The sequence below is a fragment of the Lycorma delicatula genome, chromosome 11, assembly GCF_047948215.1.
Source record: "Lycorma delicatula isolate Av1 chromosome 11, ASM4794821v1, whole genome shotgun sequence".
Lineage (NCBI taxonomy): Eukaryota > Metazoa > Arthropoda > Insecta > Hemiptera > Fulgoridae > Lycorma > Lycorma delicatula.
This window is the reverse complement of record NC_134465.1, coordinates 10,261,925-10,280,768: the sequence shown is the minus strand read 5'-3', so window position 1 is coordinate 10,280,768 and position 18,844 is coordinate 10,261,925. Positions and strand designations below refer to the sequence as shown.

At 28.4% G+C, this 18,844-nt stretch overlaps 1 protein-coding gene across 3 annotated transcripts in view; it reads left to right on the top strand.

Annotated features, from left to right (window-relative positions):
* The window catches only part of msps (msps cytoskeleton-associated protein 5), a 135,504-nt gene extending 128,265 nt beyond the window's left edge, over positions 1–7,239 (top strand). For 2 of the 3 annotated variants that reach the window (XM_075379164.1, XM_075379163.1), the window contains exons 34-36: positions 211–376; positions 1,691–1,926; positions 6,080–7,239. In XM_075379164.1, the coding sequence (XP_075235279.1) occupies positions 211–376; positions 1,691–1,926; positions 6,080–6,193 (516 nt within the window). In that variant the 3' untranslated portion in view covers positions 6,194–7,239. The remainder of the gene's footprint in view (positions 1–210; positions 377–1,690; positions 1,927–6,079) is intronic. The other variant, XM_075379166.1, reaches the window with a different exon arrangement.
* Positions 7,240–18,844: the final 11,605 nt, after the last annotated feature.

Genomic DNA, 18,844 nt, shown 5'->3' with positions numbered 1-18,844 from the left:
CATTGCTTACAGTTGGGTTTAGATGTTTCATTTTAGAAACTACTTCATATGTATTAACGTACCTGTTTATTTTATACTGTAGCAATAATATTTTTATTAAGAACCAGTTTTTTTTTTTTTGTAGAATTTGTGTATAAATTATAAAATGCTAAATCAGTTGTTAATGCATGCAGTACTGATTATGTAAAAAAAATTTAATAATTTTTACAGGGCTTAAGATTATTATATGAATTTAAACAATTACATCCTGAAGCTGATGTTGAACCATTTTTAGAAAAATCTACTAAGTTTTTTCAAGATTATATTCAACGTGGTTTGCAAGCAATTGAAATGGAAAGACGTGCTAATCCAGATAAAAAAGTTCAAACTATTCCCAGTGAGTATCAAAATATTTCTTATAGTATCTTTTTTTTAGATTTCTCTCATGACTGATATCAATGAAAGAAATTAATCTTTACATTAATTAATTAATTTAAGGACACACAAATTGATTAATTAAAACTTTTATGACAATTTTTTTTACTTTGTAATGTTACATTTACTCATCCCTTTTTAAAATTATAAATTAGGAAAAATTATTTGTTTTTGATTATTTGATAAAAAATTATTCTCTTTTTCAACCACTATTACATAATCTACGAAAGGGTTAATATTTCAGTTCAGCAGTTTTTATATTGTTTACATATAATGAAAATATTCTAATTTGAGGAAACTGTAAGTAAACCTTATTTATAAGTTTTATTTTTTTTTTAGTCTTGTTCTATATACAGAACAATTAGTACATACTATATGAGGAGCCCATGTCTTATCCTAACCATAAATTTTATACTGAAACTACAAATGATATCCTTTTTTAATTAAAGCTGTAATGTTTTTTCTATTTGATTTTACGGTAAACTTACCACATATATAAAAAAGGCATCTACATCATTTACACAATTTGACACTGCACTGTTAACAAACTTAAAACAATAAGATAAGCAATAAGACTGAACAAAATTAATTCATTCCTAAATCCAATGCTTAATACAAACATGTTTTGACCTGCACAGTCATGATTAATCTTGTCCGTGGAGGCTTACTCTTCAGTATTAGATATGATGTCATAATATCTGACTATAATATGATTTAATTATTTGTCTAGTATTGTTTATAGCTAATAAATTATGTTAACAAAGTTAATAAATGAGCTAATAAAATACAATATAGGAGCTTAAAATGCTAACTATACACTGAAAAATGAAAAAAATCCTTTAATTAAAATTTAAATATTTCAGAAGTAGTGGATGGTAGGAAGATTCTGAGTTCATACTCGTTTTAGCATTAAAAAACCAAATAAAATCATGTATTGCATATTATATTTATCAGTGTAATATCTTCAAAATTGTTATACATGATATGAAATCAAAACTAGAAAGTGATGTTAATTCAGTTAAGTAATTCATTTATCTATTATTGGAAATTGAAAATACTTTCAGAAAGTTTTGATAGCTATCTAGATTTAACAATTACAAACAAAATTATTTGATTTTTTTTTTTTAATATACATTTTGGTAAAAGTTTAACTGGTTTCACTTCATTTAACTAACCTCCATTTATTTTAATTAAGATTTTTAGCCTTTGAGATATACTTTCTTAAATTTAAAGAAGCATGTTTTTAGTTAATTTAACAAATTTTTTTTATTGTTAGATATGATTCCCGTCGTTACTGAAAAAGGTGAAGGGGAAACCAATAATAAATTAGATCGTGAAGAAGATGATTCTGAAATGCAACAATTTATGAAACGATTAAGAGTATTACAAGCCAAAGCTGGGTGGAGTGCAGATGCCCCAACTCATACTACATCCACAACTGCAACTACGGTATCCTCATTACAATCCCAAAACAGTAATGATATTGACACACTACCTACTGTTCGTAACACGGTTCGTAACATTACAATCATTTTAATATATTAAGGTCTACATTTTTTTTATTGTGTTTAGATTTAATATTGGTTTTAACATTTTAATATTACATATGAGGTCAAATCAGTACTCTTTTGGACTTTTTCTCATTTGTATTTTGTACAAATATAGCTTCAGTTTTTTTTATACCTTTGAAAATCTTTGTCATTTCTAGACTATTTATTCTACATCACTTGGGATGCCTTTTTGTATTTCCTTTTGTTTATTTCCCTCCAATCAGAAATACAAGGTTATCATAAAAGAATGGTGTGGTTTCAGTAATTGATAGGAAGATTGTAGGGAAGTTTCTAGATGTTATATTGGTATCCTTGAAAGCCTCCAACCCAAAAGTTTGTTTATCAGCAGTTGTAACCACAACGTCAGTTCTTGTATTGTTGTTGCGGTAAGTTTAGTGAGTTACTATGTTCTCTGATAAAGACAAAGCAAAGTGTGTTTTATTGATGGCTGAATTAAAATCCGTAATTTTAGTTCAACGTGCGTTTTGACGTGAATTCAGAAGAGATCCACCACACAAAAATAACATGACACGTTGGTTCAAACTATTCGAAGAAACTGGATTGGTTAAGAAACAGAAATCAACCGGTAGACCAAGTGTACCAGACGACACAGTTGAACTAATTAGACAGTCGGCAATAAGAAGTCCTGGGAAGTCCATCCCCCGTCGAAGCGTCGAATTAGGTATTCGAAAATCAACAGTTTACAAAGTTTTACATAAAAAACTGAAATTACACGCTTATAAGATCCCGATACTGCAGGAATTGAAACCCGATGATGGTGTAAAACGTTACATTTTCGCTGTTGAAATGTTGGACAGAATAAGTGAAAACAAATCATTTTTAGATGATATAATTTTTACAGACGAAGCTACATTCCATGTGAATGGATGCGTTAAGACACAATTCACGAATATGGGGCTCTGAAAACCCACACGCAATTATTGAGAAACAATGCGATTCGCCTAAAGTTAATGTTTGGTGTGGTGTGATGAAAAATCGTGTAATAGGGCCTTTCTTCTTTGCTGAAAAAACAATTAATGGAGTTGCGTATCTTGACATGTTAACTGATTATTGCCTTCCTCAGCTGGATGAACTCGAAAACATACATAAACTTCATTTCCAACAAGATGGTGCTCCCCCGCACTTCAATGCATTGGTTACGGACGCTTTGAACGAAAAATTTGGAGATCGATGGATAGGCCGGCAAGGACCCGTACTTTGGCCTCCAAGGAGTCCAGACCTGACACCTTGCAATTTTTTCTTGTGGGGGTACATCAAATGCGTTGTTTATACACAAAAACTTCACGACCTGAACCACTTAAAAACAGGATTAATGAATCAATGACAACCATTAACGAAGAAATGTTAACTAATGTTTGGAGAGAAGTTGACGCACATATAGAAATTTATTAATTATGTAAAAAAATGTTTGAGACGACAAATTTGAAAAATAAAAAAAAACTGTAAGTAATTCTGTTTTAATTTAAACCATGTTCAAAACTGCACCATTCTTTTATGATAACCCTGCATAATAATAGAGGTTTTATAAAATATAATCACTGTTCAGACAGTGAAGATTTTTGAACAGTATTTGTTAACTGTTTACTAAAAAACAGCTTTCTCCAGGGGTCATGGTAACCTGCTTTGCCTTGTAGTTTAACAGATCAATTAACATAGAAACTTTTAACAGATCAAGACTATTATTTTAGTTAGATGTGACAGCTATTCCAAAACCTCAGTTTTGATTAGCTTTCAAACCAGCTGACAAAAATAAAGAATGTAGTTAATTCATTTTATATAAGTTACATCTCCATTATAATCAACTGTTGTCATTTTAAAAAAAATAAATAAAAGTGAGACTTAGAACTCCAGGTATGGTTTTTAATCGGTTATGAAACCCACTCATGAGCTCTACATCAGTTTCATAGTGCTGGATAACTGACCAGATCTTTATCTTAATGAAAAGATTATCAAGATTAAGCTCGAAATCTGGTCTCTATAAGGGTTATTTTTCTGTTATGTTTTAACGGATTGGACAGGGCTGGGATGTAATTTTTTGGTCCCTAAATAAGAAGTAGTCGTTGTAACATTTTTCTAGAATTTTTTTTACCAGGGCACTGCAGCACATACAGTAGCCAATCAAGAATCAGTATAATTTTGTACACATCCAATCTACTATCCATTTTGTTCAGTGTTAGTAACAAAAGAAAGAGAAGTTAAGTAATTGGTAATCAAACATGAAACCTATAATTGTCACTTGTCCTAAATACGAGGTTTGTGTAATGATTTTTTTTTACAAGTAGATGTTGTTGGGTGTATAATGTTATCAGCGTTTTTGTGTGTATAAACACAATTATATATATATGAATATATGTTTTGTTTGTCTTAAATTTGAAAACACCAGTTGATTAGTGTATGTAGATGTTATGTTAAAAAAGTGATGGCAAAGATCATGTAAGAACTTCAAAAACTTATTTTTCAAAGAAACAACTAAATTTAATACAATTCCATACTATCAAAACTTTTTTTTTAACAGAATATTCAAGTTCCAGTGACCAGGCAACACCCATAATATCAATCAATATCAAACCAATATGTAAAAAAAAGATGATTTCATGATGATAATGAAATATTAGTAAAAAATAAATATTAGAAAAGTTTTGATATGCTTGTTGAATCTTTAATTTGATAATAATCCATATCTGAGTGAATTAAGGTTAAAAGAGGGAAAATTAACTACTAGATAAATAAAAATTGTACAAGTATAAAATTTTTCTCATCAAATTATAGTTTATTTGATAATTGATAATTGTGTTTATTAATGAAGTTTTGTATGTGCATAGATTGATCTGCAATATATAATTTAAAATATAAGAGTTGGTAAAAACTTGTATATGTGTTTGTATAAATCTATGTTTCATTTTTCTTTTAAAATGTATTTAAATGGTAGCTGTTAAACCGAATTGCAAAGCATTAACATTAACGTATTGGGGCTTGTATGATGTATAATCCTATTTTTGATTTTTTCCAATTAATAATCGAAATACTGGGTAAATTATTTTCTGTGTTTGACGATCATCTTTTTGTTTTATTTTAATATGTTGCTTGTAAATATTTCATTTTTTATATTCTTATCCAGTATCTGGTATCAGATAATGGATTATAGACTACCACCTTGTTTTATTTCTCCACAATTCCATAAACTGTACTCTTCTATTCATATTATCCTTCTTAACTTTATTTTCCACCTTTCCCTGGATCTTCCTCCTGATCTTTTCTCATTTATCTAGTTATTCAATATTCTTTATGCTACGCTTTATTCCGTTATTTTAAGATGTCAAAAACATTTGAATTTTGTTCTCCATAACCTGTCCAACATGCCCTTCATAATTGTGACAGCCCTTTACATCTAGGTTCATTCAATCTCTCTTTGTCTTGCCAATAATAAATGAAAGCTTTTAAGTAATTTCATCTCTACAGCTTAAAGTTTTTCTTTCCTACTGCCCACTTGTACCAAGTTTTTGTACCGTATGTCAAAATTAGATGAAGTTAATTTTGTGTAACACTTGGCATTTCCGTAACCGTCAGTCCTCTTACACTATGACAAACTTTTTTTGTTCTCTTCTTCCTCTTTATCAATTTTCTCTTCCTCTCTCTACCAATTTTCCTTTCCCCCCATCAGCTAACTTTGTGTTAAGGTTTTACTCTCTCTCTCTCTCTCCCTCACCCCTCCTCCCTCACTCTGTTGCAATCAGTTTCATTTCAAATATCAAGCATTTTTTAAACATTTTTACTTACATCTCATATGACATTGTCGTCAATAATCTTTTCCTTTCATTGTCTTTCCCTTAGTGCTTCATCCACACTATTATAAACAAAAGCAGTGCTTCCATCTGCTTCTGGCCTGTTATAAAATTTATAATCACTTAGAAAATCATATGTTTGTTTGCATAAATTTTTGATACATTATCTTTGTGATTCGTATTATACAATTCTTTGTAAAACTTCCTATAGTATAGTAGGATATTACTTACTCCACTCTGTATTTAGAGATGGACCATGATTTATTATTTATGTTAAATTAGAAAATTATATTTTCATTATTCTTTTTTTAGAGTATGGAATCAAATTCATGGAAAAGCCCAGAACGTTCTATTGATGTAGAGAATGTTGAATCAATTCGTCAGCGTCTTGAAAAACTTAAGAAAGAGAGAGGCGTCAACCTATAGCTTTATATATAACTGAACAGTTATAGTTGTATTTCATTATATATATATATAATTTTATATTTTTTGTAGTCGTTATTATTTCTAACCCATATTAATTTAACAGTGTCAATATAATACTGAGAAAAAATAAATTAAAAAAAAAATTGTAACATAATAATTATAATTTCATTTGTAAATAGCTGATAAATTACTATTAATCTTCCTTCCCTCTATTGGTGGATTGTAATAACATAGTTTATTTTCATTAACTGTTCATTCCCTCCCTGTTTGTACTGGTAATTTTAGAATTTAACTTATTTTTATTCTATTCAGTGATAGCATTAAATTAAAAAATAATAATAAAAGAATAAGGCTGTATAGAATTAATTATTAGTAAAATAGTCTGTTTATAACAATATATATTATGTATGTGTATACGGTAGAATCCAGCTTTATTCGGTTCCATTTAGTAACAAGTTAGCCGAAACTACATGATGTGTTTTAAATGTAAAAAGTTTGTAAATTAAAATTATGTGCATTGTTAATTTATTTAGAAAAAATCAACAGTTAAAACTAAATAGGCAGTTCGTATTAAGGTAAATGAAAAATCTTTCCTTTTATGTTACATTTTGTTAAATATTTTCATAACATTCCCTATACAACATTCTACTTCTATTGAGAAAATTGTAACTTATTTTGGTCCGTTTCTAATCGATTTAATCTGGACTTTATATTTTTGAAAGTTTTGCCGTTGCTTTTTTGATAACTGTCCACTTTTCGATATATATATTTAACTTTTCATGGGATTTATTCTCTAAAATTTCATTTATCCTGAAAAATATTGCAATTGAATGCGATTCTACTTAGTATACATATTGTTATTGAATCTTATTAAATATAACGTTATTTTACATTGTGTTTTACTCTACGTAATTATAAATATATAGATGTCATCCATATACATAATTTTATTTTGTCCAACATAATAATAAATTAACCATTCTAATAGTAAAACGTTATTGTAATAATTTATTATTAATAATATTGCAATACTATATTTTTATTTTTAATTAAAATGTATTATAATTTATCCTAGCTATTAATATATTAACTTAAAAAGAAATGTATTGTTACAAAATACAGTATTGACATAATATTAACTAAAGATTTACTGATTTAAAGAAAATATAATATAATATTGCTTAATATTATAATGAATTATTTAGGTTTTTTAATTCTTAAGTATTTGACTTAATTTTTTTCTCTAATTAACTTCACTTAATTGTACGTGCAACTTACTTATTTAATTAAAATTGAGTGATTTATATTATAAAATATACACTGGTTCCTAGGTAATTATGTGTGCAATTTCTTTAATATGAATTTTTTATTGTTTTGGTATGTTTTATCTAATCGGTGATTATAAGATTACTTGATGGCATTTGAGTTTTGTACTTTTAAGATTCAATTAACAGCACTGTATCAGAACAGTCGTTAGATTGGAGTTACATAACTACAAATTATAACTTCTTATAGCTGCATCTTCTGTATCCGGCCTCTTCTATTTTCATAATTTGTCTAATAACTTAAGAAGTTTTATCATTTTTTTTATGTCCATAATTTCCTTTTTTTGTTGTTTTACCTCCCTTAAGTATGTTTATCATCCCAAGTTTCAGATTGAATGATTTAGTATTACTTGATATTGCATTTGAGATATCTAAACTTTTGAAAGTGTTAAAATTCATTATTTACTCAAAAGTATATAAAATTCTTTCTTAAAACTCTCAAGGATGTGTTCCATCAGTTTTATGTTTAATTCTCTTTATTTCACAAATATTGATTTTATACATTATTCATTTACATTCTTTGTTAATAACTTCACTTATAATTATCATGTGATTTGTCTCCTTTGAGATAATAAATATGATCCAAAAATAAATATATAAGAGGTTCTATTCTTTGCATGTAATTTTCTAAACCAAAATATGTTGAAGTGGGTTCATTTTTGTATATTGTAACCAGAATTGTGATTTTGCTTTAATTTTAAAAAATGATTGCAAATTTATGATTATAATCTTGTAAATATATTACATATTTATCATACAATCAGTTCATTGATCAATCTTTTTTTGGTCATTTTTAAATGTAGTGTTGACGAAGTTTGATAATAAATACTTACATAGTAGTACATTTCCTGTTCCTTCAATATGCCAATCTGTCATTTCTTGTACTCTGCCGTTTTCTTATGCATTTACTTTTATTACATTTTATCTAGTTTATATACATCTTTCAGTTATACTAATAATAATTGTAAAAAAGATGTATATATATAATTTTTATCAATGTATGATTTGGATTTTTGGTAAAGTGTAATTTTTTTTTATTGATTATATTGTAAAGCATTTTAATGTTATTACAGAGCAAAATTATGCATCATATTTTATATCAACAAAACGTCAATTAAACAATTAAAAAAACTGATATTGAAGGTTATTGTATACAGTGTAGCATTCAGTATTTTCTTTTTAACACATTTTTTCTGGTTAGCACATTACTTCTGGAATTAGCTATTTTATGTGCAATTTTTAATGGCAGGGTAGGTTGTTACGAAAACATATATTACTATGCATTCATTCACTATCTCAATTTCATTTTCTTGTTTTTTGTTTTTGTAATAAGTATATATTGTAGACAAAATGGAGAGTGTTGAAATTAATTTTGACTATTCAAATTCAGATATTTCACAAACTGAGATTTTTGTTAAGTTACAATTATTCTTAACTGTTATGCTAAATTAATTTGAATTATTTTAGTTTGGACCAATCTTGTCTTATTCTGTTTAAAAATTTTACCCTTAAAATGTTTGTTAATGCTGTTTTAAGTTTATTTATTTAAAATTATTATTACTATTGTAATTGGGTTTTTTTATAAGTTGGGCCTTGTTTACATCAATAGTATTTATTATATTTTTATAGTTCCTTATGGTAATTAATCAAGAACTGATTCTGCTTATATATATATATATTTTTTTTTTTTTTTTTTTTATTTTTTTACTTTTTCATTATTATTTTTAAATAACTATATTTGAAAAAGATTTATCAGATTTTTTGACATAGTAATTTTTTACTCGTTAATGTCTAAAATTGATGATGTGAATGAACGATGTGTTCTTAAAAGACTAAATAATATGGGATATCACAGTATTTTTAAATTAGAGTTATAATTTAACTAATGCAATATTTTTGTTTATTTTTAAATATGACTGAAATGTGTGCATTGATTATTTATCTTCTCTTTTTTCTGTTTAATAATTGATAGATTTTGTCGAATGATTTTATTTGCGTATTCTTTCATAAGTTTTATATTTATAATTATTATTGCTAATTTTGCTTGTATAATTTATTTAATAGTTTAGGTAGTTATTTTTGTTAACATTTTTCTTTTTTATATTGAAGCATATAAACGATCATTTTTTGTTGATAAATTTTTTTTTTATTTTTGTTTTACCTTTTTTGATTAATTCATTTTAAATAGAATTTATTCTTGTGATCACTAACCGCATAAAAATCCATAATCTTAGAAATGATTTGATGAAAAAATTGACTGTATACCATATTAAATATTGTTTTTTTGATATTATTTCAGAGTATGTAAATTTATTTAAAGGAAATTTATAGAAATATTAAAAAATATCCGTTTTGCCTGTTTTGTTTTTGTTAGAACAGAATTTTTTTTAATTAACTCGTGTTTACAACTATATAGTTCACGTAGTTACTACATTTGTATTTAGTATACATAGTTTCAATTATTTCAGGGTGGTGGAAAATGGTTGTAGATTATTTTTAGTATCTTGCCTAGGCCAATCTAAAATCAAATATCTTAATGTGCTGCATTATCTTTAACAACTGTCAGAACTAGTAGAATTGTAGAAATGATCGAAAACAAGAATTGTTGGAAAGGATATTATAAAATAAAAATTTTAATTATTAGGTAGTTGGTATCGTGAGTATAACTAGCTGTATTTACTTAATCTTCACAATTAACTCAATCTCTTACTTACTGACAAGATTTGTAATTGTAAAAAATAAAATTGCTCTTACAATTTTATATCTATTAGATATGTTCAGTAAAAAAACCTGCTATAGAATTTTTCATAGAAGTGAAGAAAGAAACATTATTAATCAGAAAATGTTAAATTTTAAAATCAAGTGTATTTCTTAGCTATGTAAAAAAAACAAAATTATAATCTTTACAGTATTTTACACTTTCCTAACTTTCTAAATTATAGAATATGAACATAAGTGATCCATATACTTTTTCTTCTTGCTTGATTTTTCCTGTTTTTATTGTTAACCACAAAAAATTATAATATTTACACATTTTATATTTATAGTTATTTTAATTTCACCTTATTTGTTAATACATTATATTGCCATATAAGTCTGACAATACATGTTATTGTTTGCAATAACAGTTTTATCCTACATTATTTATTTTCATTAAAGGGTGAGATTAGATTTGTTTTGTTCTGTATTGCATGAGCTTAGCCGCTGCTTCGATGGCCACTGGTTCTCTCTGATAATATACTAAATGCTAAAATTGTTTAACGCGTTAATCTCACTAGAAACAAACCTTTTGAGGTAAAACCAATGAATTAATTTTAGAAATCAGTTTAATAATGAACGTCTCTTATGTTGTTTGAAAGAAATTTAATACACATATAACGGCTTAATGCTGTCATCCAGTGTTTTAAACTTATCTTTACAGTATAATAAAATAAGAAAAAAAAGTTAAAATGATCTTTTCTGTAAAGCTTTTTCTCAGTGAAAGAAAATTATTTAGTTGCGAAAAGAATTCCCTTAATCTAGCATTCAATTTTGTAATAATAAAAAAAATAATTTTAATTGTAATTTGATTCCTTATGAAATTAATGTAATATGGTTTTGGACCTTGCTAATGTTGACATTGCAGCAGACAAATGTACAATTTAGAGTACTGTGCACAGTGACCAATGAATATGATTTTCTCTGCTTGATCCTTTTTTTATTTAAAATAACCTCTTTATCAGAGGTTATTAAACTATTAAAACTCAACATTATTCTGAATAATGTTGAGTGAATTTAATTTTATTAAATTCACAATTCTTTCAATTCATCGTGGCTAATCAGCAAACTATGACTAAGAGGGATTTTTTTTTTTAACTATTGTTAAAGTTCAGTAATTGTGAAATAATATTATGACAAAAGTGGGCTACTTATATTTAATTTGTGACAAAAAGATCACAAACATATTCATACACATTAGAAATAATTAGTTAGTATACTTTGTCATATATTTATAGTGTAATTCTCTAAGTAATAAAGAACTGAGCTATGCTATTTCCTTAAAAGAGATTTTGCTCTCTTTAGAATTACCTTTAAAATAAAATTTGATTTTTTAATTTTTACTGTAATTTGCTGCATAATGTGTATATTCTAGGCCACAAGAGATACTGTATATATCTTATTGTTCCAATTTCACTTTGTGAATAAGATATCTAAGCTTCTATACTACACAAAAAAATTTTTTTACAAAAATAAAATACTAATTTTTAAAGAAATTGTTTTAAAAAAAATGAATTTACTAATGTTGGGATTTGTGAAACAATGTACCAAAACTATGCTGCTTGAAAAGTTTATATCCTAAGATTGCTCTCTTTAAAATCTAATTGAATACCCTACTGTCAGATTGATCAGATTTAGTGTAAACATGAGTAAAGGAGTCTCAAAATTAATCATTCAATTAAAATCATATTTATATTTAATAGCTTAGTTATCCTTTAAATAAAATTACATAATAATGAAAAATTGATAATTCTAACATAAAACTGAAACTTAGCTAGAACTCTGTTATTTACCATTATACAGTATAATGAATAATTATACATTATTTATTCATTATGAAACAAACTATTTATATATAAAAAAAGTAATAAACACATAAAAAGAACATATAAGACAAACTCTTTTGTTTAGTGGATGTTTGACTCAGAACAGCCATTATTAATCTACTTGAAAGTCGTAGAACTATAGTATGTCACTGATAGCTGTACTTCACTATTAATTGTAGTATACATAAATGCCATTAGATGTTAATTGCAAGAAATATTTTGGTGAATAATCTTATTTATCTACTTGAACTTTGATATTTGCATATTAGAATTTCACAAATTGTTTTATTAATACTTATACTAATATGGAATTTGCCAATCCGAAATTAATTCTAGTTGTAATTTTAAATATATCATTATAACAAGTATCATTTTTAATAGTTCTTTATTAAATAGTCGATGGATTAGTATTATTGTAATAGATCCATTGAAATATTATTGCGGAGAGGCCGTTAATAATAAAGTTTCTCATACCTGTATCCAGAATAAAACACTATAAATTTTTTGAACTGTTTTCCAAACAAAATCACTGCACTGAAACTCACACCAACGAATCCAAACATAACTGTGCCTGATTGATGGTCTCCCAGTCTAACCACACCACCATTCCGGAGCATTACTCAGTCTATGTGAATGCGTGTACGCACACTAATGGAACACTTTCTGTGGGAAAAGTTTGTTCCCATTGCGAACATGATGTCATACTATGATAAAATTATTTTTTTGCAAGAATGCGCGATAAGAATTGAATTATCAAAAAATAGTTTATTCTTATCTAATTATGCCGTGATTATCCACAATCGGTCTTCTCTGAATAAGTCCTTCAACGTCTCATTTTTAAAATTGTCCATCAACGTAATACAAAATTTATAAAATAAAAAGTATATAATACAAAGTAACGGACTTAATTAAGCCCTATGAGCCTGTTTTAGTCAAAATTTATAATGGTTACAAAGTATACAAGAAACCTGTGAAAAGAAAACCATATGAAATCAGCCCCAAGTCTAATGAGTGATTGCTCAACAATTTATGTTTATAATCAGATATTGCATTACTTACATGTTACTATTGTTTGACATAAACAATGAATCTGGCTAGAAATAAACATCAACCACTATAAATTTGATAATACCGACATTACTCAACTAAAAATATGAATGACAACTTAGAAAAGAAATTTAATGTTGAAATTTATCATTTTAATAAAATGTAAATTGCTATGTATTCCATAGCATTGCAATTACATTGGTAGTTTTATCCTGAAAACTGCCAAAGATGTAAGGTAATATTATTTTCTACAATTTATGTTGAATTTTGTTGTAATAGTATGCCACTGATAGCTGCTGTAATTCACTATTAATTGTAGTATACATAAATGCCATTAGATGTTAATTGCAAGAAATATTTTGGTGAATAAAATTATTCGTACTGTTCAAGATTATAATAGATCACAACTGCCTTTTTTCAAATTGGTAGAGAGCATTCCTAATGCAGTACCAATAACTGCCAACAACCAAATTATACCATACCCAGTATGGACGTGAACATCTGATTTAAAGAATAGCTGAATAAATTATTGAATGTGTTATTTTATGATTACATATTATATAGATCATTTTAGGAATTGATAGGTATGACAAAAAAATTAATGGAAACCTTCATAATATTAGGATTTTAATACGCAAAATTAATAAGGCTACATGTGAGAACTAATTGAAGCTCATTTTTATGCATGAGTATTATGATTAATGAAATAATTGTGATGCAGATATTTGAGGATAAATAACATTTATTATAATATAATAAATGATTATTATTATTAATTAATTGATAAATGGAAGTAATTTGAAGCTGGAAGCAGAAAGTTTACTGTATCTTTTTCAAGTACGAGGGTTATTTTTTTTCAAGGTCCGATCGGTTGGGAAATAAAAACCCGCGCAAAAATCGGATGAACCTTTGCGCATGTGTTGCGCAGCGTCTCTATTATGGCCTTCCATCACGCCGCGTCACTTTGTTTAGTTCTGAACACGCAGCTAGCACGTAAACATGTCAACAATAGCATCTCCCGCCAAGTGTGAAGTGAGTGCAGTAATTCGATTTCTTCAGGCTGAGGGGTGTAATGCAGCTGAAATTCATAGACGAATAAGTAATGTATACGACAACTTCAATGAGTGACAGCAAAGTGCGACAATGGTGCAGGACCTTTAAAGCAGGACGTGCAGATGTTCATGATGCAGGCCATCAGGGAAGGAAGCGAGTGTCAACCGATGATCTCATTGAGCGAGTGGATGAGGCAATTCGAGAAAATCGTCGGTTCACAATTTCTGTATTGAGTGAATCATTTCCTGAAATTTCAAGGTCAGCTCTCTACACCATTGTGAGTGAGAGAGTAACTGTGTGCGAGATGCTGTCCGACCATCACAATATAATGAGAATGGACGCCTCCCTAACGTTTCTCCAGCGCTACCACAATGAAGATTTTTTGAACAAAATTTTCACAGCGAACGAGAAATGGGTCCATTTCGAAACTGAAGAAACAAAAGAACAATCCAAACAGTGGATGCATTCTCATTCTCCTGAACCAAAGAAGTTCAAGGGAACCTTTTCTAAAGATTTATAAAATATGAATTATAGAAATGTTAAAAATATTTATTTTGATGTTAAGTTGCTTCAAGAGATATAAAATTTAACAGATTGAGTACTCTTTGTTACAATAAATATTTAATAAAATGACAAGTTTAGTATATGATTGACACTCTTCAGTTATATGAACTGATTCTAGTGTAAGGTTCCTTGACGGGTGGGTTTCAATTAACCAAACATCCCAGGAATGGTAAACCTTTCCTTTCCTTTTTCTGTTCAGCCTCCAGAACTACTGTAAGGTATTACTTCAGAGGATGGTATGAATGTAAATGAAGTGTACTCATGTCGACCATTCCTGAGATATGGTAAATTGAAACCCAACCACCAAAGAACACCAGTATCTGCAATCTAGTATTTAAATCTGTTTAAAAGTAAGCTGTCTTTACTAGGATTTGACTTTGAAATCAGATGATTTGCGATGACAAGTTCACCAATAGAGCAGCCTGGCGGGTTAGAAATGGTCAACCTTTTCTTTCTTTCTTTTTCCTGTTTAGCCTCCGGTAGCTACCGTTTAGATAATTCTTCAGAGGATGATATGTATGAGTGTAAATGAAGTGTAGTCTTCTACATTCTCAGTTTGACCATTCCTGAGATGTGTGGTTAATTGAAACCCAACCACCAAAGAACACCGGTATCCACGATCTAGTATTCAAATCCGTGTAAAAATAACTGGCTTTACTAGGACTTGAACGCTGGAACTCTCGACTTCCAAATCAGCTGATTTGGAAAGACGCGTTCACCACTAGGCCAACCCGGTGGTCTAGAAATGGTCGACCTGAGACTGTACAAGTCTACACTTAATTTACATTCATACATATCATCCTCTGATGTAATACCTTATGGTGGTTCTGGAAACTAAACAGAAAAGAGTATGAAAAAGAGAGTTTTATAATAAGGTTTAGTTCCTACAAACAAATGTATGAAAGTTCTTCTTTTCTGTTTGTAAATGTTTCTCTAAAGAAATTCATATCTCTAAAATTACATAGATATTTGGTTTACATTTTTACACTATTATTTCAAAAATGACAGATAAATGTGATACTTAAAATTTCAAAATGGAAGCCATGTCATTTGTTAATAACTTGTAACTTTGTAATTAATTCAAGTTGAAATATGTACCTGCTTTGCTCAGAAAACATGTTAAAACCATGGAAGAATATTTTTTACAAATTGAGGAAACTATAACTGCACAGAATAATTTTTTATGTTCAGCCATAACAAGTCTTAAATTTGACGATACTAATTCAATTCCCAAAACTAGATTGGCATTCATTATTACATTACACCACGAATCTGGCCTATTGCATCATTTCAACACTGTCCTTCATTGGAACATACCCTACATAATGTACCCAATCATTATATTTATTTTTGTATCCTGGGAAACATATTTAGAAGCATAATTAATGAAGGAAATTGTTATGAATACAAAATCGTTTACTTAAAAAATAAAATATAGATTAGTTGAATTTATAAAGATGGACAAACTACAGAGTAAACTACTCGACCAAGATAAAAGCTTCAAGAGCCAACTTCTAAAATTTTATCAAATGCTTCTCATCGGATTGAAAGGACCTAAGCGGTAGTATAGAATAAATATCGATCTGACTTACAAGAAAATAAACAAAGACACTGTAATTGCTAATGTGATGCTCTAGAAAATGTGTCACTACTTTATTAGAAACTATTTTGACCTGCAATGCAGAAACTACCAAATTCTGTGGTGAAGCTCACCAAAGATGAGGCTGTGAAAAAATTAAACTTTAAATGATTGATGCTTTGTTCTCTACTTTAGTTCAAACAAAGCATGCAAAAGTTTTCGAACATGTTAGGTAGTAACAAGACATCACACTGTAAGTACAGATCACTGTACGCACCCACTATTTCACAGCCAAAATGGCTGTGAAACATAACTAGTAGTGGAATATGTGTTTTTCATGCCTGCCAATCTACATGGTGGATTGATGGTAGCATGTTGGCCTTTCATTCAGGGCTTCTGCATTCCAGTTTGCTGAGATGTGGGATTTTCTCACACACCCCAAAAAAATTTATTTATAATCATCAATTGGCAGGTAAAAAAGCTGATAATACAGTCTGAGGACTTTCCTGTCACGGCTTTTTTCTGATGCATGGCTTACTTTTTACATTTTAAATATTCAATTATTTAATTTTCTCTCTAACCTGTGATGTCACAACGTAGCAGACAAGTACTGCAGCGTATGTTAGTGCAGCACTAGCTCTCCTTGTTATAAGAGGGGGTACTATTTATGCAGTATACCCATTTAGAAATTAGTTTATTTACAACATTTTTTTGGGGTGGGAGTGCAATTTTAAAAACCTTTTTTGCAAATATTATTTTTTAATTGTTAGTAAATGTGTGTAAGATCATAACTAGGCCAGATACTGAGGGTGACCTTGCTCTGCAGCCTCAACCCCTTGACCTTTTAAGTTGAAAATTTAATGGTATCATTGCCCCATACATTGAAGTAATGTGACCAAGTTTGGTCACAGTCAGTCCAGTAGTTCTGGAGATATAAGGTGATTCAGAGGGCGACACTTAATATACACAGATATATACAAACATCTGGTGTTTGGGTACCTTAGGTGTCAAAACATCAAGATCCGGTGAAATCATAGAGATTCACTTATGCCCAAATCGGACCGATTACAATATTTTACCTTCTAAAGCTATAGCGCTAGATGGAAAAGTAGAAATTTTCATATTAGATTTCATATAACACCACTAAATTTACCTCTTAATTTAGGTTTCAAGAATTAGTCTGGCTTAATTTTACCGAAAACGCAGAGATCTGGGAAAATCTTTGGGTAGCTAACATTCATTTATGAAGCAACTCCAAACATATGTTTTCATGAACTTTTCTTCTTAATTTTCACCAGTAGAACATATCTTGAGTTTGTTATATTCTTCGGGAATCATTTTGTATATAAATGTATGCATGCCTTGAATTTTGATTTTTGAGTAAATTATTAACATTATTTTTTCATCTGTTTTATGTAAATAAAATAAATCTAATACAAAATTTAATTATTTTATTTAATGACCTTCGTTCAGTTTTCTAATATTGGTATGCAATTATGACAAAACCAATATTTAATAAAGTGTGATCATTAACTCATTGATATTGTAAATACTGTTTCTATTATATACATAAAAAATGTTTACAACAAAACTTACAGAACTAAATTGTCTGACGTGGTCACAAAGCTGAAAGTGTTGAACTTTCTGAACATTATAAGGGCCCAGTCCGCGAGATGCTCCTGTAAGGTGCAAGGTATTTTTTTTAAGTAGCGCAGACAAAATAATACAATTTAATATTGTTGACAAATGTGTATCTTGCGAGGTAAGTAGTTATTAAATTTCTAGACATTTATGTTTAGTTTTATTTCATTAAAATATCTTATATAATTAAATGTATTAGCTATTAATTATATCTTACTTAATTATTATAAGTTTACTATTAAATATACCAAGTGGGATCTTAATAAAGTCAAATTAGTTATTAATAAATTATAGTAGGTACTTTTTGTATAACCGTTGGACCATGGAGAATTGCTTATTCTTCACTAGTACAGATTACAACAAACACATTAGAAATATAAATAAAATATATTGATTTACTTGTACTAAAATACCTACCTAAAAAAAAAAAAAGAAGAGATGTATTTTCTTTCTATTATTGCCTGGCAATGAAACAGTATGGAACTTGTGACTTTAGCAGCTGTTGCTGCCATTTTTAGTTTCAGATACTACAAGTGAAAAAAAAAAATTTGGCTGTAAGTTCACAGCTCCCTTTAAAGCCCATCAGGGCTAAGAATGGGAGGGGGTGTGGTGTCTGGAAGCGTCAAAAGGTGGGTGTCTTTCCCTATGGGGTTGGGATGTTAAGTTCACAGCCAAAATTTTATTAATTAAACGACATTAGGTAAACTATTTAAATTTTTCTTGAAAGTTTGGCTTTTTAAATTCAGTGCCAGATTTACGGATAGTAATTTTTTTGAAGCTGTTTTTATTATGTTACAGATTTCATTAATTAAAAATTTAAAGAAAAATAATTAAGTTTTTAACATAGTTTTTATGATGT